Source organism: Coturnix japonica, chromosome 3 (genome assembly GCF_054131305.1).
Source record: "Coturnix japonica strain WE chromosome 3, WE-NBRP24, whole genome shotgun sequence".
NCBI classification, from domain to species: Eukaryota; Metazoa; Chordata; class Aves; order Galliformes; family Phasianidae; genus Coturnix; species Coturnix japonica.
Window position 1 is genome coordinate 81,038,423 of NC_140665.1, and position 21,585 is coordinate 81,060,007.

Below are 21,585 nucleotides of genomic sequence, written 5' to 3' on the forward strand. Positions count from 1 at the left end.
TTCCATCAAGCAAACAGATTGTGACAACCGATTGTTAAGTAAAATGGTGATCACTCAGTTCATGGGGAAGAGTGATACAAAATACAATTCAGCTATGTTGATTCCAGCTTATAAGCATCAAGACAAGTAGAAAGCAGAATATGAATTGTTATTGTTCAAAATAAGAACAATAATTAGCAACACTAAGAAACAGACACAGCTCTTACAAGTAAAGGCACGTTTTAACTTGAAAGGTTTTTTTTTTTTATCATGAAAGTGACAAGGATGGACTTCTTTCCCAACCAAATCCCTCCTGTCAGCTGTACAGGGTAAGTGTACTTCAACTTTGAATGTGGTCAATCATAGAAAACTGGATACAATTTTTTTAAGAGTTGCTTCTGAAACAAAGCACTCAACAGTACCATCCATCCTGCGCTGTTCTAGCACAGCATAGGAAGATCACAGGAAGATTACCCTGGGGCTGTGAAAGACCTAAATAAGCATCCTGCTTGGGGATTTCCTCTACACAAACAAGGCTGATGAAACAATCTCTACATTCTCTCCAACGTGAATCAATTCTTCAAACTTAGTATTACGTTAATAAGGCGGTGAGTTGGCATTTATTGCAAGGAAGATAAAAGGGTTCGAGAGACTACAATTTTATAGCCTGAATTCTAAGTGTGTGTTTCATTAGTATGGCATATTGCAAACCTCTTTGCAACATTATTTACAAACTCAAGATTGCAAATTCAGTTCAACGTTCTCTACAAGTAATCTGTACCACAGCACTAATAAAAATCTCTAAAGCGACCAATGTTCCAGATCTTAGCCTTGTCTTTGCCATTTGTCGAACTATGGCTATTTTACAATACTCTCATGTCACACTCTTCTTTCTCCTTTTTCCTAAACCATGAACACACAACTGAATAGAATAAAACAATATTACGAAGGTATAAGTGGTAACAAGTTCTAATTACATTTTTTCCAAAAGAAAGCATATGAAACTAATCACCTCTCCTATCAAGCAATTCTCACCAACCAGGCAGAGCAAACCTGGTATTACTTCTTTTCATAATACGGACACAGTTAGTTGCACAGCTACAAATTAAATGAGCAAAAAACAAACTGGTACTAGATGATGAAAACATTAAAAGAAAAAGTGATAGTACAGGAACTCTTATTCCTGGATTCACAGCTCATTATTAGAACATAATGGCCCTTTTCAGTTCGCTTAGTGTCAGAGGGACATCAACTTCAAATGGTAAATGAGGTTGCACATGAAAGCAATTTTGGCTATATCTGTATGAAAGTTTCATAATTTTTTTCCCCAGCCTTTTCTGCTCCCTACCCAACTTGCTATTCCTCTCTTCATCTTTATGTAATAGAATCCCAGTTCTAACAGCTAAAAATTGTACATGTACAACCATTCAAATCAATGATAGATCATGAAACTTTAACTTAAGGAGCATGTGGAAAGAAAGAAATGAATCTGGACCATGGAAATCTTTGTCTGAATTCTGAGGAAAGAAAGTTAGTTCAGAATACACAACATTCCAGCTGAATTGCAGACAAAACTTTGCAAGTAAAAATGTATAGCCAAACTAGTTTCTAAGATTCCAAAAGACAAAAGTGTATGAGGGCAAATGAAACCAATTCACAGTACAACAGACAGGCTTCCGTTACTAGGCTACACATTTGTTTTGGTACCAGCAGTAAGAAACATTTGTTAAGAGGAGAAAAAAAAAACCAACAAAAACGTCTTCTGAGACCAACGATAAATAACTCTGCAGGCACAAAGCCACACACACACCTGTTGCCATGTGGCTTTTTGCAAAAGCCACACTGCTTGTTGGGCACCCAAACATGTTTACATTCAGTAGCAGGGGTATGCTCCAAGCCTTCCCTTTTAATAGTTGAAATGTTGTCTGGAATGAACAAGGGGGGTTCATCAAGTGAAAGACTTTTGCTACTTCTTCTCTGGCGAGGTTGAAGATTCTTATCAGTTCTTTTTGATTTGTATTTTTCTTTATCATCCTCCTTCAGATGTTCTACCGCAAGGGCATCTTTTGCCTCTAGCTCTTCCTTTGTAGAGCTATTTGTTTTCAGCACAGAAGCAAGCTGGTGTTTCTGAGCTTGCTTTTGACCGAGATTTAAAATATGTCCTGGTACTGGGTGCCCAGGGTGGTGGGTATCTTTAGAACTACTTTGAGAAGATTTCTCAATTGCTTTCTGAATTGATGACTTATGCACTAGACCAGAAGCCTGGACACGGGGTACTTTCTTCAGCACTGCATTAGTCTGCTTTTTTACAGTGGCTGCTGTAAGACGGCTCTTTGTTTTTAAAGCCAGATCAGTTTGTTTCTTCCTAATTTTAACAGGGTTATTTGGATGCTGATGACTTTCATGTTCATCTGCATTACGCTTGAGACTTGCTGAAGATGAACTGTGAAGACTTGTTCTTGAATGCTTTACATCTTGTTGTGTTGCACTTGATTTCTGTTCAGCACTCACAGTCACATTTTGCTTATTTTCTACGACAGATTTACTATGCCGAGGTTTCATGTTCTTTTCACATTTTGATGGAATGTTAAATTGTTTATCATCATCAACCTGAAATTTTAATGTGTCAGAGTCTTCTACCTTAGTACTATCAATCTGCTGCTGTACATTTTGGCTTGTATGGTCAAGAACAGTGCTTTCTAAAATGCTATTTCCTGGGTCAACAGAAGTAAACTCTTCACTTTTCAAGTCTTTATTATCAAATTCTGTACTATCCATTAGTTTCTCTGATGAAGTTACAGTTTCCTCCAGTCCCTTGCCATCATCCACAGGCTCTGTTACACATTCTTTTACTAACAATGTATTTTCATCAGGGACTTCAACACTACAGGAACCTAATCTACATTCAACCCCATCTTCTACAGAACCAGACAAATTTGAAAAGGTCTCATAAATTTCACACTGATTCACACCAACACTAGATGGATCGTTAGTTTTTCCAGTTAGTCCACTTTGCTCTTCCGTTATCTTCTCCAGTTCCACTGTTTTATTTTCAGTCTTTTCTTCTGAAGAAGCTTCCGAGCCCATTGAATCATTCACATCATTTGCTTCATCATTAAGTGCAGTAATTTCAGTATCTGCAGAACAAACTGATTCAACATTCCCAGACTCAGCCTTTGTAGCAATCTCTGATATCTCTTTTGTTTCTTTAGGAAGTGTACAAGCTCCTCCAAAATTAGAGCTTAACTCCTGGGATGTTTCCTCAACTTTTGCCTGCTCAAGGGGTTCAGACTTCACTTCATTTACCTCTCCAGGACCAGTAATACTTTTTGTACTCTGGGAATCTGCTACTGTTCCTTCTGTCTGTCCTGATCGCCTTGTACTACGCCTAACTTCTTTAGGCTGTTCCACTTTCAGAGGTGTGGCAACGTCTGCCTCTTTAGCTGGATTTTTCTCTTGCTGTTTCTGTCCTGTCTTGAAGGCAGATCCACTTTTTACAGATGATTTCTTGGTACTAGCTACAGGTGCAATATTTGAACGCTTAGCCAGCGTACTCTGTCGCAAACTCCGGACCGGCTCTATGAAGGTAAAAAAAGAAAAGGTCTTAGCTTTACCATATACTGCAATTTGCAAATGAAGAATAACCTAGAGTAGAAATGATTTAGCCTTCTTTACAATACCAGGCACGAAGAGAACTCAAGTTTAGTGAAACAGTTAAGTTTTAATAAATAGAAAAACACAACAGTTTCAATCTAAAAGTTTCATTACTCTAACAGCTGTTAAAATTGCAAATAGCATATGAAAGAAAAAAAACCTCTGATAAGCACGATGAAAAAAGAATCAAAACCCACCACTTTTCTAGCACTCAACTTTATTCTACTCTAAGTAAAAACATGCATATATAGATATACATATATAATAGGTTATATTGTGATTAGAAGTATAGCTGTAATGTTTAGAAAGTTTTTAAGAGAGCACAACATATAAAATCTAAATATTGTTTGAAAATATGAGTTTTGTTAAAGAAACACACATAGTCTGATTTATGTATAAGGACCAAAACTCCAAAATAAGCTTGAAAGCTACAGGCCACAAAGAAGAATATTTGTTATAGAGGAATTCATTCCAAATGACACCTTACTGATACTCTACTGAACTCTAGCTCCAGCTTACTAAAAAACAAAACAAAAACAAGCCTGTAGTCAAACACACATGATCAAATATTAAAATTTACTCATCATTTTTATGCAAAAACATATATAACCTATTGAATGACCACCTTGTGCCATTAAGCGTGGTGATTTCCTGGGTGATGCGACTGACGTTTCTTCCAAACGGCTCCTCAAACTCCGGTTGGGTACAGTTAACTCATCTTCATCAATGGCATCATTACCACTCTCTTTAACTCCTTCTTCATCCATAATAACATCAAGACCGATAACTGGGGAAAAAAAAAATAAATAAAAACAACAAAAAAAACAAGATAGAGCCTAAAACTTAAACTGAACAAAATGCACTGCCAGCTGTAGAGCTGAGTAAGGCAGGGAAAGAGACAGGAAAAAAATAAGTAAATTAGCCATTTATAACAAACAAAAGGAGGGGGTGGGGGGGAAATGAAGATAGGTAAGAAAAAAATCCCAGTTTTAGTGTAGAAGAAGCTACCACCCAATGCTTAATATTTCTGTGGATAGTCCTCATAGCTTTCTGATGGACTCCCCAGTCTTAGCAGGATCAGCTGTCTCTCACTGCCCCTTCTCATTCAAGAAAAAGTGAAGAAAGATGAGCAGTGGAAAGAGCTGATCCAGAAGAATGATGGACTTCAAAAACAGTTTTCTCATAAGATACAATTTCAAAACTGAAAGTCCCACCCACATCACACAGCTCCATCTACAACCCATTTATTTATTTGTTTATTTTTGCAAGGGTGTTGAGTGCAGCATGCACAAATCTCCCAGCCAGAGTTAGACAACACTGTCCAATTCCTATCCTCCACTAACCTGAGAAGGATCCCAGAGGTTGCTCTTGAAAATAGGTTTCCTAAGAGGCAGTCAGGCCACTGTACCAGCCATTCTCCTCACCTTCTCTAAGTCTGGTTCTGCAATGGTAGCCTCTCCTATCCCAAGATCCTATGTGTGATTAATGAATCCTGGTCCCTGTAGGATGCGAAATTTGTGAGATCAAGCCAAACACCCAAGCAATTTTTATAAAAACACATAGAAGAGTCTTACAAATACAACACAAGACTCCAAATAAGCAAGTTACCCTATTCCTCACTATCCAGGCGCTTAGGCAAAATAATTTTAAAGGCAAAGCTTAAACAACAGAAATAATCTATTTCACTTTTTTTTAATCTGTTGCTTACCTAGATTTAGTGTATTTATTCTATAAATTAAAAAAAGCAAGAAGCTAACAGTTAAATTTTCAGGTTGTTTCTGAAGCTCTGTGAATACCTGCTTTAAAAGCTCTCTTGTGAAGCCGCTGCAATAATGAGCATAAAATTACAAAAAAAAAAAAATAATAATAATTAAAAAAAAAATAGAGGTTGTAAAACATTACTAAAGCCAAGTAGTGATGAATAATCATGCCAGTTGAGACTGTCATTCAACCCACATTTACATGACAGGAACAACTAACAAAGAGATTTTTTTATTTTTTTTTCCAAGTTCAGAAATGAGAAAGTTTTTAAATAGCCTTTTAAAGTAAGGCTGAGCTTGACACCTGCTGAACTGCATTCTGAACCTCTGTAATTAGAAAGCTGTCAGGAGCTGAAAGCTAGGAGTACCTTCAGGTGAGAAATTACTGTCAGTCATTTAATTTTAACCACCTTATTTAATTACTGCATTGTATTTCCTCTGATTAGAGGAAAGGCGTATTTCTGAAAATTACCAGCAGCTCTTTTCAAGCCACACAGCTATCTTAATACATACACATAGATATCATACACAAGCTGCACAGGACTGATAAAGCTAATGTTGCTCTACTCATCCAAATGCTCCTTAATTACTTACTTACTACAAGCTACACACTGGGGAAAATATGACACTGCCTGCCCTGTCAGACTTTATTTTCCCCTTAATATCCATGTTGGACAACAGCCAGCATTAGGAAAACTGAACAAGATGAATCCTAACTCAGGCCAGCCATTCTTTTTTTCTGAAAGATGACATTCTTTCAGCAGTACCACACTTTAGTGTCTGTTGTCTTATTAAGAAAATATTCCTACAAAACTATACAATCATTAGCCTTAGAAAGGTCCTTTAAAGGTCATCTAGTTCAGCTTCCCTGCAATGAACAGGGACACCCACAGCTAGATCAGGTTGCCCAGAGACTGATCCAGCCTTGCTTCAGAAGTCTCCAGGGACAGGGCATGAGCACAGGGAAGAGACCACCAACACCTCCTTCGGACCCTTAAATACAGAACTACAATAATTATTGAAGATAATGAGACAAATAATAGGACAAATAAGGACTATTCAGATAATTTCTTTAACAGTTCTAGAACAGATTTCACAGCTTGTTAAAGCATCAGATTTTACATGTTCTTATACAACTTAATCTAATTAAACACCCTTCTTCATTAACACAATGGATAAATTCATATTATTACTGACAATTTGAAATATTAGAATGGAAATATTTTCATACTTACAAGACTCTGTGCTGTAGCTTTAATTTTTATGTAGTGAATTTGAAGCACAGAATCTTGTCTATTTCAAACACCTGAGCTACAACTCAGTTACTACAGCCACGTGCAGCAAGATGAGGAGTACTCAACACAGAACCCTGCTGGGAAAGGAAAAAGTGACAAAGAATAGTAATAGATACAGGGAGATGAGAAAATTGAATTATGAAAGGGAAGAGAAGGTAGAGATACAGATTTGGAAAGAGGAAACCAATCAAAGCATATAGAGACAGAAAGAGATTATCTTAATAATAAATACCTAGAAATGATCTCAGTAATAAGTATCTATAGAAACTAAGAAAGAGGTGTGATAGAAAATCAAGTAGGAAGAAAGAAAAATAAGGAAAAATAAAACCATACAGAATAGAAAAAGTGTACACTAGCATACAACAAGAAGCTGCAAAGAAGGAAAAAAAAAGAAGGGTCATAGTCAATATACATATATATACAATGGAAGAAACACCACTATCACCTTAATAGGTAATAGTTTCGTGCGGGTTGGAAGGGACCTTAGAGATCATCTAGTCCAACCCCTGGGATTTGAGCCTCTGTGTAGCAGAGCGGCACTTCTACCACTTGCGCCACAGGGGGGATTCGAACCCGGGCCCTCCAGTGCTGCAACGCGGCATTCCTACCACTGCGCCACCGGGGCACACAATTGTTTGAGTCTCTCTGTTACTTGCAAAGTGTTTAAATTTCCAAACTATTCTTCCATGTCATCTTACTTTTTATGTGTGTTAAACAATAATATTAAAAAGATTTCCAAATTTAAGTAATTTTTCCATGCGTTAAAACAAAACTGTGATAAATTCTTCACTAACATACAATTGAGGAAAACACGACTTATTTGATGGAGGAAGACAAGGGAAGGAGAAGAAAATACTTAAAATATCAGCAAGATATTTGAAATTATTATCCTCAGTCAAAATTAGACAGAAACATTCAAATTTGACACATTTTTGACAAGGTTAAGTTTGAAGCGTAGAACTGGAATTCTTATTTTGACAATAAACTGTCTTTCTTTTGCTTAGCTAACTAAGCAAAGTTAGTTTGTTACTACCTTGGTAGTAACTAACTAACTTCAACTAACTTTAACTAGTTTGTTACTATCTTGGTCACAAGACACTGTGCAGCTTGGAGGAAGGAAGCTAAAAAGGTAAAAATACTGAAACTGTAGCTCATTTTGGGTTGCAATCTAGGAGTTACACCAAAAATTACTTAATATACAAGGAGGAAAAAAAAATAGGTATTCCATTTTAGGGAAACAGCCTGAAGAACCTAAAACATTCAGCCTATTACTAAGAAGTATTTGTAGTCAGAACAATCATTTTGGCTCCAAACATTTAGTACACGTTCATGATTTTAGCAGAGGTAATGCTGCTTTCAACAGAACTCATTAATACACAGGCTAAAGCTACAAAGAACAGACTGCACCTGGAGCAAACCTTTTCCAAGTAGCAATCCAGAGGGACAGGAAAAAAGTGCAATAGTTGCCCACAGCCTCTACATACTACTGTATGGGGGCCGGTCTTCCAAATAATTTATTAGAAATAAATACTTCTGTGGTAAACATACTTATAAAACAAACCAGTTAAAAGCTTTTGGATTTCATCATAAAATCAAACATTTCTGTATGTTAGGCAATTCAAATCCCATTCACTCTACTACACGTGTAATGCATAATACATCAAACCACTCCTGTGAGGGACCATCCTGAAAGCATCCATTTGGTATGAACAATGCTTATTTAGTTTCATTATGCATCTATACGTATGCATGCACAATCATACTCAATTCAACAATGCAAGATGAATGCATTCTGTGGCTGCTGACTGCAAGTCAACATCTTTGTAGCTCAGTGGCAAATAACTGCATTATTTGCAATGAATGAAACCATACAATCTCTGCTATAAGGGGTTTCACAGTCTGATTTGCTAATCTCACAAGCTCATAAAATTAGTGGATAAATTTTCATACATCTTATAGCAAGAAATAACAGAACAAAACCTATCACTACGCAATCATCAAGACTGAAAAAAATGTGTGTTTCTCTAAAGAGAGATGTCATACCCTAAGCTTCATATTTTCCACTTCTGATTAAAGAAAAATGATAAGAAAGAACAAATACAAAAATAAAAAAGCCATCACACATGAACACATATTACTCAACCATGAAATATTGTTGGGAAATATTCCATATTATCTACCTATACTGATTATTTCATTTTTGGGAGAGCTAACACATTCTTACCATACAAGAAGCTCAGAACCAGAAACACAGCCACAAGTACACTATAGCATATTTTGAGTTTCACTCTTGAATGCCTCACTTCATCAATTTCTGTCTTTTAACTTGCAAAGACAGCAGCCTGTCAACTTCTACTAGTGACACGCGGTCTTACTGCCAAAACCTATTTCAGTTGGTCAGACTAAGCAAATTCCATTGCTACTAAGTTCCCAAGAACTTCAGTGAGGCCTAAGATTTGCCAATAGTCCATACCTTGATTCCTGAAATAAAAAATTTCTCAAGGGTGCTACAGAAGCAGAAATCTGCTTCATTTAATCTCACAAACCAGCAACCCAACTACATCTTCACTGTTTAGCACTCACTTTTCAGACACATCCTATAAGGACTTCAGCATAACAAAAGCTAATTTGACCCATGCCCTTTCCATCTTATAAAAAGTAATGAAAAATTACTTCCATCTCTACTCAGTGTCATTAGAAGACCTGGAAATGATCTTTTCTTCTCCAAATACCAACCGTTCAATCAATGCTGAAGAAAACAACGCCATCCCATTACTTTGCGGCAACTACAGATCAAGCTCAGAGTAGATAAAGATCAATAATGTCATCTAAATGAACAACAGTAAGAACATTAGATACAGCGCAAACTGGATTCAGGACAAGCCACTAACAAAGGTCCTCCTATCAGTACACAGTCAACACGTATCTATTCACATCCCCCCTGGTATCTGTCAGACACCAGTACTGCTTAATATAATGCAAATACTCTTCCCATAAGAACTACATATAATCCAATCTACAAACAGTTTGAGCATTTTCTGTGGAAATGCCTCTAACAAGCAGCAACTGGAAATTAAACTTAAAAAAAATCAAACTAGCTCTATTTTATAGACAAGTACTTAAACTGTTTAGGGGATGGACAGCCAAAATGCTATTTGCATCTATTACATACTGTAAGATTATCACGTTGAAAAGAGCTGAGCAGTAACAGCTCATTCACAGAATCACAGAATGACCCAGGTTGGGAAAGACCTCAAGGATCATGAAGCTCCAACCCCCCTGGCCTGGCAGGGCCACCAAACTTCCACATTTACTAGATCAGGTTGTTCAGGGCCCCATCCAACCTGGCCTTGAACACCACCAGGTCATGTTCCAGGTCATGACAGGGCATCCACAATGTCCCTACGTAGCCTGTTCAAGGTCCTCACCACTCTCCTAGTAAAGAACTTCCCCCTGACATCCAACCTAAATCTCTTTCATCTTAAAGCCATTTCCCCTTGTCCTGCTATTATCAGCCCTTTCAAAGAGTTTACTCCCCTCCTGATTATAGGTTTCCTTCAGGTACTGAAAGGCTGCAATGAGGTCACCCTGCAGGCTTCTTTTCTCCAGGCTGAACAAGCCCAGCTCTCTCAGCCTGTCTTCACAAGGGAGGTGCTCCAGCCCCCTGACCATCCTTGTGGCTCACTGGACTCTCTCCAAGAGCTCTATGTCTTATACTTCTTGTACTGAGGGTTCCACACCTGGACACAGTACTCCAGATGGGGCCTCACAAAAGCAGAGTAGTGAGGGACAATCACCTCCCTACCCCTGCTGACCACCCCTCTCCTGATGGAGCCCAGGATCCCATTTGCTTTCCGGGCTGCCAGAGCGCACTGCTGGCTCATGTTAAGTTTCTCATCCATCAGGACCCCCAGATCCTTTCCTGCTGAGCTGCTCTCAAGGATCACTCCTCCCAGCCTGTACAGGTGCCTGGGGTTCTTCCAGCCCAAGTGCAAAACCTTGCACTTTGCTGTATTGAAACCCATTAGGTTCACCCAGGCCCACCTTTCAAGTCTGTCAAGGTCCCTATGAATGGCATCCCTTCTTTCCTCCATGTCAACTGCATCACTCAGCTTGGTGTCATCAGCAAACTTGCTGAAGGTGCACTCGATTCCATCATCAATGTAATTGATAAAGACGTTAAAGAGCACCGGTCCCAAGACAGATCCCTGGGGGACACCACCTGTTACTGGCCTCCACCTGGACATAGAGTCATTGATCACCACCCTCTGCGGCTTTTCAAGCAATTTCTTATCCCATCAAATCCACATCCCTCTAATTTGGAGATGAGGATGTGGGGGGGACCATGTCAAAGGCCTTACTCAAGTCAAAGTAAATGACATCGGCCACCTTCCCTTCGTCAACCAATGTCATCACTCCATCATAGAAGGCCACAAGATTGGTTAAGTGTGAATGGTATGCAAAAGCTGAGCAAGACTGGTGCAATGTTGGAAAGTAATCACTTTGTATTAGGCCTGTAAATAATGCTGATCAAGAACTGACGTCAACCCAGCAGCAAGGAAAAGAGCAGAACAAAGACCCATAACTGATACTAGCAGAAAAAAAGGTTGCTACAAATTTCTTAAGTTGTTACACAGGCCTGACACCAGTCTTTCTCAAAGCAACTTTCACAGAAATGTACTCAGCTTCAGCTTTAAAGATACAAAATCATAGAATCATCTAGATTGGAAAGCACCTTTAAGATTACCATGTCCAACCATCAACATGACCTACCAAGTCTATCAATAAACAATAAAATAAACAAATAATAGTCATAACATAATAATAAACAATGTCCCTTAATGCCATGTCCACATGTCTCTTAAATAACCTCCAGAGACAAGGACTTCACTACTTCCAGTGGTGTTTTCACTTTTGATTCCCTACAGACTGAAATAGTAGCCATAATTAAGTGAGTTAGCTCACTTATTAAAATGGATTGCAAGCTTAAAAGTTACCTTTAAAAAGTCAGATGTTATTATTTAAACATCAATATTAATTATTCCACTGCTGATCACTTTTAGGAGAAATATTTCACTAGTGTACCACAAGCCCCCCAAATATCTCCCCATAACTTCCAAAACATCCAGCTGTTTTCTGACTGAATGGAAAACACTTAAAAGCCAGACAAGTTTACAAAATGATGGCAGAGAGATGCCAACATGAAATCAGGAAAAAACATGAGAATAGAATTGGTTCAGCTGCACATTAAAACTGATACAACATATTCTGGTAGTTGAAAGACAAAAGAGTGTAAGGATAGGGACTATTACAAGAGTAAACAAAAATATTAAAGATGGCCTCAAATCACATTGAACTAAGGCAGCAAAAGGCCAACAGTCTTCTTTTGGTTCTGTAGACCACTGGGTTATTGCTTTAATTTAGAGAAAGTAACATAGCCATAACAGCACTCAAGCTAATGAAGATGAGAATTTAGTCTCCTAGCAGAAACAGAGTATAGTATTATTGTTCCTACATTTTCCTTCGAGACAACCAAAGCATAATGCTTACTCCGTACCAACTCAGAAATAGAACTTCCAGTACTGACACAGTAACCTGACATCAGAGACGCAATCTAGTTCACCTCAAGTGCTCCTATTGCTCCTCCCAAACTGTCAAATTCTTGAAAACACCAAGTAACTCCACTAATCGGGTACAGTTGTTATGCTAAACAAATCACAATTTTAGTTGGGAATTATTTACACATACTCAAGTCAAAGCCTTCATTACTTTTGACCCAGACCAGATTAAAAGAACCCCATGTTGTACATGCCAAGCACGTAAACAGCACAACTAAAGGGGCAGAGAAGAGACAGAAATCCCAAGTTATTATTTCTATATTATGGAAAAAGGATTGGCACTGAAGAATTACTGTATTTTAAACTGTAATCTTAAAAAATTTTAAGATTTACCTGTTGAACAAGGCATCTGGAAATTGGGATCATTGCTATCCAAAACAGGCAAACAGAACTGGGCACTTGCAGATCCTAGCATAGGATCCTTATCGCTGAGCATGATCTTCAGCGAATCCTCTAAGACATTCTGACTTGTACTAAAGTCCTCACAGACTTCATTCTCCAGGTTGGATCCTAGAAATAGGGCATCATCTAAGTGTTCAGTAGGAATTAAATGGTTAAATGTATCAACTATATCCATGAAGAGTCCTGTGTGTCTTTCAGCCCTATAGAAAGACAAGAAAAATATCATAAGAAAATAAGCTACAAATTGTAAAACACCTAAGAAACTAATAAATTCTTTCTGCTGCTTTCAGAACTCTTAAGGTATTCTAGAATTATTAAAAAATAAATAAAAAAAATAAAACTGCTTATTGCTTATTATGGCTCACAGCATACATAAAATCATTTCTCTTTCTAGCTATCTCAAAAAGAAACTGCATGCTAAGTTGCTAATCACTTCTCTATCAACACCAGAATGCTGCCACTTCCATAGAGTGCTTAAAGTGTAAGCAAAACACCTGTCTAGAAGTTGTCTAAACCTTAAAGAACTAAGGTATAGGGAGTGGTGTGGAACCTGGTTAGTAGCCTCTGAGTGCACATCTTTGTTCCTCTGCTGAGAAAGCAGCACAGACCTGGGCCAAACACTGAGAAAGATAGATTACATTCCCACTCACACAGGAACTAGCAAGTACTTCAAAGCAAGTAACTATTTTTAAGCAGCAGTCTTTACCCTACTATTTTTTCACTTATCATTATATTCAATAATGTTACAGAGGTTTTAAGTGAAAATTTAGCCCAAATCAAGTAGATGAGCATTCTGTCTGAGGGCCTTGGAAAGGCCAGGACTGTTTAACAAACTTCATTTTTGAAGAAGTTTAGGTAAGACCTAAGTAACTTCAATCAGAGGCTGCACCTATAATTTACAAGAAGCAATTCTCAATTTCCTTTATCGGTTCTCGGCAAAGTAGCAAAAATGTTGCTGTTTCAGCAGAGATTCAACTGATTAAAAAATGGACAACTACTTGACAGAAAGAAGTCAATAAAATCCTTCTTTGGAAATTTAGCATAACCATGTACTTTGAGATCATTATTGTAAATACGGAAATTTTAGGATGTAAGGAAGATGGAGGAGTGTCTGGCAATATCTGGAAAGCCTGGAAGACCAATTTCAGCACACACAAAGCTGTCCAGGCTTCTGGAAACAGGAAAAGGGGACATTCTCTCCCACACTTTCCTTTATCAGCTGCCTCCTCCCACACAGCAGACAGGATACGATTTTTTTAATGAATGCATTAATTAAGGTAAAAGGAGAGAAGTGAGATTTACAGTTCATGGTGCTTGAATTAGTTTCTAGATTCCTATTCCAGGAACTTGCCACAGAATACAACAATCTACTTATGCTTTCTACAGCATTAAGTATGCTTTCTTTTACATACATATTAACTGACTTATTTCCATTTCAGTGATCAAGGGGGTAATCCAAGACATAGATGTACTTGAAGTTGTCTTGCTAACATTAAAAAAACTATTTTTAAAATGTATTTATTTTCACAAGTTTACAAAAACTGCACATGAGCATGAAAAATACCTGCTTTTTTTAATTATTATTATTATTAAAAAATGTCAGACTTTCTTCATTCTCCCATAAGGTAGAAAACAACTGTCAAGTATAGCATGATGCTTTTGCAGAGCATGGTGCCTTTTCAGTATTCATACATTGAGCATGACACAAACAGTCTAATGCACAATATCATACAGGCCAGCTAGGCAGCCAAAAGAAAAAATCATGACAAATCAGGCGTATTTATATAATAAAGTAGCAGTTTTACAACAGGAATGTTGTAATTAGAAAATCCCCTACACCAATAAAATACATCTTTTATTAAGCAGTGCATCTATGCATACAGCATGTCAGCAAGTGTCTACACCAATCCATATGCTCATACAGAGTTCATAAAATGATTTCCAAGTTTGGCAACAAGCAAAGCTAACTGCAATTGAGGAGGTGCTGTGCTGTACTGTATAATCTATTCTATTATGCAATGTAGCTACAACAATTTGATAATACATAGAGCGAGCTTAAGAGCTGAAGCTGCTCCAAGTAGGAAAATAATTGTAACTGCCACAATAGGAACTTTGAAACACCCTCTTATAATGACAGGTGGATGTTTTGTTGTTGGTGGTTTTTTTTAACACTTACATCACACAAGCATGTGAGTAAGAAACACAGGATAAAACGATGGCAAACAGCCACCAACAAGCACCAACAACACTCACAAATTACTCTAAGAAATCTTTTCTACCCAAGATTAAATATGAAGTAGAGACAGTGGCTTTGAATACACACACAATTATGCTTGCCTGTTTTCCCTTCTACAGGAGTAGAACATCTATATAATACTCATCCAAAAACTTCTGTTACCAAGGCAGTGCTGTCCACTTCATTAATAGCAGCTCTATGTAACAAAAGCTCTGGTAGAATTGTAGCTCCTGCTACCAAAAATGGCTGCTGACAAACAAATCTCTCTCTTCAATTATGTGGTAATAGGCAGGGGGGATAATACCTACAGTACTGCAAGACCACCTTGCAACCACTCAGAATGCTAAATGTGCTGCAAAATAATTGTCCAAACATCAACAATATAATGGCCACAGTAATCTTCAGTGACACCTAACTAATTACAGAGAGAATTCAAAAGAAATTTTAACAAAAAGTCTGTTTTTAGAGTATGGCTCTATGGTCAAGTAAAAGTTCTACCCAAGTGTTGCATTAAATCATCACCATAAGTTTACTAGCAAAGTGGAAACCCTGAAGTCAGAAGAAGTCCCATCATGAGCAAATCTAATAAGATTTAAAAACTCATGTTCTACAATTGCTAAGACAGTTAGAGAAGCATCCCAGCAATGCACATGGAATCAAATTTTTGTTTTACTTTGTTCAAGAAGCTAACGTTCAATTCTTTGCATAATTCGCACCATACCAAGTTTTGAATATTTCTATGATTACTAGATCAATCATCACATGAGGTGTAGAACCTGCAGGGACCAGCACTAAAAGATGTATAAACTTCTTGCTACACAAGAAGAGCAAGATTTCTTCCCTCTTCTACACGTATTGTATTTTACATTGAAGCATACAAAGTTCCTGCATCTTTAATAATTGTCTCTTTAAAATGAAGTCTGGCTTATGAAGTCCTCAGAATTAAGATATGAGAATACTGCATTAAATATAGTGATAATTGCCTGAGATTTGGAACGGACTGGAAAAAAATACATATATCTGAAAAACTAACAAAAGAAAGGAGAAAAGCGCTCTCTGCCTAGTCAGGATACTCTGCATTCTAGACGCTGGAGATCCCATTTACTTAACTGATCTACTAGACTCATAAGTCTAAAGCTGCGAGAACAGCATAGTAACATTGTAATTCTTTCCATTTCATTTATCTAATTTCTGAGTGGACTTTCTTTTTGATTGACTGAACTTGCCTGATGCTTTTAAAAGGTTTTTTAAATCTAGTTATTGACTGACTGATGTTAGAAACACGGCAATGCTGAAAACAGGCAACTTGGCCTGCTGTCCTGTAAACACTTTCCTTCAGCTTATACACACCAAATAACCCAAGGCAAGTCTGGTCTAAACAGCAGCTAACAGACTCCACAGAAATCTCACATGACATTCATGTCTTCAAGCAGTAGTATTATAAGTGCTGGTCAGAAAAGTGTATAAATGGAACAGAGCTAGTTGGACAAACTGCTTCCTAGAAAGTGAAACATAAGCAAAAAGCTGATGCTGCATCTTCACAGATAGCAGTGAATGATAAGTGCAGCCTTCCAACAAATTAGAAAGAAACTGCACCTGAACTGACATAGAATTAGCTAACTGAGTACGTGGTTTAGGGAATCCTTTTCTGAGTGCTTTTGGAAACACTGTACCTAAAAAGAGCATACAGCGCACCAGATGCCTGTTTACTCCACATAGGTGACAAACCACCTCAAGCACCCCTCATATCCTAATACTTGTAACTCACCCATCAACCAGCACTGCCTGCTGAGCACAGGCAAGTTTTGCTCTCCTACTACCATGAATACAAAACTTTAATGTTAAAGTTTACCATTGCCCAGATGAAAATTAATGCTAAGCTACCATACACCCATGTTTTCAGCATTAGAAGCTGTACTTAGTCTTACAGTGTTGATGGATAACACAGCACCAAAAGCCTCCATAGTGAAACAGGTTCTAGCCAACAGCTCACAACCTAAACATATCATGGGATAAAGAAGGAAATCAATATTAGACAATACATCAGTGGCACAGCCAGCAACTAAATTGAATCTTTACAGTTCCCACAGCAATCTGCTTTTCCTCTGGTTCATACTGTCTCAAATCCCATCACGGAGGGCAGTCTTCAAAGAATAAAAGAAATGACAAAACATTTTTCACAGAACACAAAGTTTTGATTTATGAACACCGGAGTTCATGACTTACTACAGAAAATGTCAGTGCTCTTTATCAAAAACAAAACAAACAAGAAAATGGATAAATCAAACAAACTTCAGAGTATGGCTTGCTGAGCTTTGGCCTTTGAGAATAATCAGATTTTATCTCTTTCTAATTTACCAACCTCTCATCAGGCAGGACACCATCAAAGATATGTCTAACAGCAACATGCAGTCAAAAGGTGTATTTGAAACAACAGGATTGCTGTATAGCTGTACAGTGATAAAGTTGTATACCAAAAACATCATCCCATAAGTATCTATATGTCTCCTGATCCCTTTCAGTGACCAGGAAGTAAAATAATTTTCAAACAATGATTTCAAGTTAGAAGACAAAAATGCAGAAAAAATATTTTCCTAATTGTACAAGATTAAATTATATCACACAAAATAAAATTAATAGATTTCTGGTCAACAGGATAACCACCCTTCAAATAACTTTTCATTCCAGCTGCTAGCAGAGGAACTAAGTACATCACTAGAAGTTGTGTTCTGTCACAAAAACAACCTAATGTTGGGATATCCTTCAAATGCATGTCATAAAGCTAACCTCTTCCCTTTGCTGGACTCTCCCCCTGTGAATACTGTTGAATCTCACAAAGTTAACAAAGATTATAGTTCTTTATATCACTCACAAACACATTATACATGTTTCCATACACCAGTAGAATTCATAAGCTCACTAAGAAGAAATATTCCTCTGAAAATAAATTTTAAAAAAAAAAATGCCGAAGACAGATTACTTTTCAAAGAATCACAGAATTGTAGGGGTTGGAAGGGACCTCCAGAGGTCTCCTTTTCCATAATTGCTGCTATATTCTTCCACATTTTTTTTTGTTTTGTTTTTCCAACCTTAGTTTCCTCGATAATTGCTTTATCATAGAATCAAAGAATGGTTTGGGTTGGTAGTGACCTCAAGAATCATCAAGTTCAAACTCTCCTACCACAGGCAAAGTTGTCAGCTACTAGATCAAGTACTAGATTGAGTTGCCCAAGGCCCCATCCAACCTGTCCTTAAACACCTCCAGGGACAGGGCATCCACAGCCTCTCTGGGCAACTTGTTCCAGCACCTCACCACTCTCAGTGAAAAGCTTTCCCCGGCACCTGATCTAAACCTCCCCTCTTTTAGTTTAAGACTATTCCCCTTATCCTATCACTATTTACTTGTGTAAGAAGTTGACTTCCCTCTTGCTTATGAACTCCCTTTAAATATTGAATGATTGCAATGAGGCCTCTTTTCTAAGGCAAACAAGCCCAGTTCCTTTAATCTGTCTTCATAGGAGAGGTGCTACAGCTTTTTGATCTTCCTGACCCTTCTCCAGACCCACCCCCAAAAATTCCACATGTGTTGGGGGACCCAGACATGGACCCAATACTTCATCTGTCAGTAGAGGCTGACAGTCTTTGCCCTCCCGGCCAGCCCTCTCCTGATGGAGCCTGAGATCCCATTGGCCTTCCGAGCTACAAGTACACACTGCTGGCTCACATTCAGTTTTTCAACAACCACAACACTCTGAAGTCCTTCTCAGCATGGCTACTCTCAAGGAGTGCTTCTCCCAGTTTGTACACATATATGGGATTACCTCGACCACCTGCCCAGTGGTAAAACCTTGTGAGATTTTCCATGGCAATATAGCAGCCCCCAATGAGGTCACACTAATACCATTCAGATGCATGTCACAAGCTGCCCATATTTCTCATTTTGCTGTTATGTAATGAACACTCATATCCTCTTCACCACACTTTGTCAGTTCTACTTCTAAATACCACCTTTTAAAAGTATTCCCTTAGTCATAAAAGGTATCTGACGTGGCAGACAAGACAATAAAAGGTTGTTTCCTAGAAATAATTTTTCTTAACATTTTTATAACTTGGATTCAATAATACTTACATCGTTCAGGGAAAATTACATTTAAAGAATCGAACACTTTCAGTAAAGTTAACAGCTAATGTAACTCCATACATACACTCAGCCCTTCACATGAGTAGCATTTACTCCATGAAAGAGTAAACTCAAGCACTCCAGAGAGGTTACAGAAGTACAGCAGAATGTGTACAGCAGATCTCTTTGAGCTTTAGTTTTCTTAGACAACTTAAGAATGAATTCTACACTGTAGAATCCTTAAAATTCACAAGGGTTAACAAATGTAACATACTTGCAAAACTCAAATGGTTGAATAACAGACGATACATAAAAAATGTGTTTTGAACTCTATATTTATAAGTACAATCTTTAAAGCAGAACTGAGATTAGAGGAAAAATCTTTGTAGGGAAGCAAGAAGAGAGCTGACCACAGTTCTGCTGCAAGCTACAAACTAGCCATTCAAGCAAAAAGCAAAACTATCTCATGAAATACTAAAGACATTATTCTGAGATCTCCTTCACTTTCCGAAAGTTTCCCAAACTTTAATAGATTAATTTATTAAGAACAATTAATATGAATTAGTACTGCTAAAAAAAAAAAAAAAAAAAAAAAAAAAGCCATATTCATTATTATCATGTTATTTCCTCAGCTTCTTGATGTTAGTTCCAAATGTAAATGTACAGACCACTTAATGGATTAACAGCCACCTGAAAGACAATGCTGCCAAGAGAATTTACACACTGTTGTCATTCCATGCTCCTGCATTCCCTTAACCATTTTCATGCTCCATTCTGCACATGATTTCTAATAATTCACCCTACGATAAGCAGCGCTCCTCACCCAGTCACAGAACCATAGGGGTTGGAATGGACCTAGTCCCACTAAAGCAGGGTCCCCACAACAGGTCACACAGAAAAGGGTCCAAGAGGGTCTGAATACAGTTGTTCACTGCATGGCTATGTCTCCACCACACAGACTATATTGAAGGAATGTGTGTCAACACATGAGTGACAGCTCTCCTAATATATAATGCATATTAGGTAACTACACTCCAGCAATGCAAAGGAAGCATGAACACATTGCCCGTGGGAGGCCATACCATTCAAAAGCAGGATCTGGAAATGCCACCAGGCCACAGCCTCCCCTGGGCACCCTGGATGACCACACTTTGTGCCACACTTCCTACAGCAAGTACTTTACATAAGAGTTAAACACGGAAATTGTTGATGATGCTAAGTATGAGGAATGGGAGGAGGAGCCCGCAGCAGGTCAGACCAATAGCAGAGGCACAGCTGGTTCTAAACTGGCATTTGTTTCTCGGGTTTGCGTGGGGCAAGAAGGCAGCAGAGGTGAAGACAGACAAGAGCAGTGAAGGGTGAAGGCTTCGCCCACGTGGGGCAGCGCATGGCGGACAGGAGCGCCAGCGGCGCGACATGGGGCACGGGCCAGGCCCCGGGGCAGACACGCAGACCGTCGCATGCGCGAGCAGCCAGGGCCGGGCCGTATCGTACCGCGGAGCCCGGCCCCGGCCGGCCAAGGGCCTGCGGCCTCCACAAGGTCATCCCCGGCGGAGTGGGGCCGGGACCTCCCACCAGGCCCGCAGGCCGCCTCCGCGGGGCAGAGAAAGGCCACGGCCGGCGCCGCCTCCGCGCCCGGCCCGCGGTCCGTCCGTACGACGGAAGCAGGCCTCGGCCCGCCCGGCCCCAGCCGTGACGACGGGCCCCGCCGACGGGCCAGGCCGCGGTCTTGCCACACCAGGCCTCGTCCGCCCGCCGTGCCCCGGGACAGCGGAGCGAGGCCGCGCGCTGCTCCCCTCGCCCTGCCGCGGCCCAGCGGAGGCCACTTACCCTGCTCCGCCGCTCGGCGCTACCCCGGCAGGAAGGACGCGGCTGCCGCGGTGAAGGGAGAGGCGGTGGCCTGCGGGAGCGTGGCTCCCCCTGCCGCGGGTGGTCCCGTCTCGGCCCGGTGCTGCTGGCTGGGCTGGGCTGGCGGTGCCGGCCGCGTGCCCGCTTACCCGTAAGCGCGCCCCCGCGCCGTCAGCCGAGCGGCTCCGCGCCGGGCCCGGCCGCTCACGTGATGCTGCTGTTTACGGGGAGGCGGTGCCGCGCTGCGCAGGCGCCGGGCAGGGTCCGGGCCGAGCGGGTTGGAATGGTGTGTGTGTGCTCTGCAGCGGGATAATGGCGCCCCTCAGGGCACCGCACTTAGAGCCCCCAGGAGACGGGCTGCGGTGCTGGGGCGGCCGGTGGGAGAGAAGGGCCGGGCCTGGGTTGGCGGAGGGCCTGATAGGGGCGCGCTGTCCTGCTTTCTGTTAGATTTATGCGTGTACATCCTGCCAGGGGAAGCCTCCGCACACACCGCCACCGAAGGGGTTTGTATGGTAATGCGGATCAGATGAGCCTGGGGAGATTTAGGTGCCATGTATCTTGCCTAAATAAATCTTAAAAGCAACATACTTCGTTTTTCTTTCGGCCTGATGACTAGTAAATGCTATATACGATACTAGGGTTTTACTGCATGTACCACGTTCCAAATCACAGA

At 39.7% G+C, this 21,585-nt stretch overlaps 1 protein-coding gene across 12 annotated transcripts in view; it reads right to left on the minus strand.

Annotated features, from left to right (window-relative positions):
• Positions 1 to 21,101, minus strand: part of PHF3 (PHD finger protein 3) — a 45,976-nt gene extending 24,875 nt beyond the window's left edge. For 2 of the 12 annotated variants that reach the window (XR_014944885.1, XM_015859151.2), the window contains exons 1-4: positions 20,895 to 21,101; positions 12,640 to 12,908; positions 4,259 to 4,420; positions 1,790 to 3,557 (exon numbers count right to left, since the gene is read on the minus strand). Coding sequence is in view for 11 of the 12 variants with exons in the window: in XM_015859151.2 (XP_015714637.1) it covers positions 1,790 to 3,557; positions 4,259 to 4,420; positions 12,640 to 12,883 (2,174 nt within the window). In the remaining variant the exon portion in view is untranslated. Of the gene's footprint in view, positions 1 to 1,789; positions 3,558 to 4,258; positions 4,421 to 4,976; positions 5,133 to 6,628; positions 6,766 to 12,639; positions 12,909 to 20,894 lie in introns of all 12 variants that reach the window. The other 10 variants (XM_085543829.1, XM_085543825.1, XM_015859154.3 and 7 more) reach the window with 10 other exon arrangements.
• Positions 21,102 to 21,585: the final 484 nt, after the last annotated feature.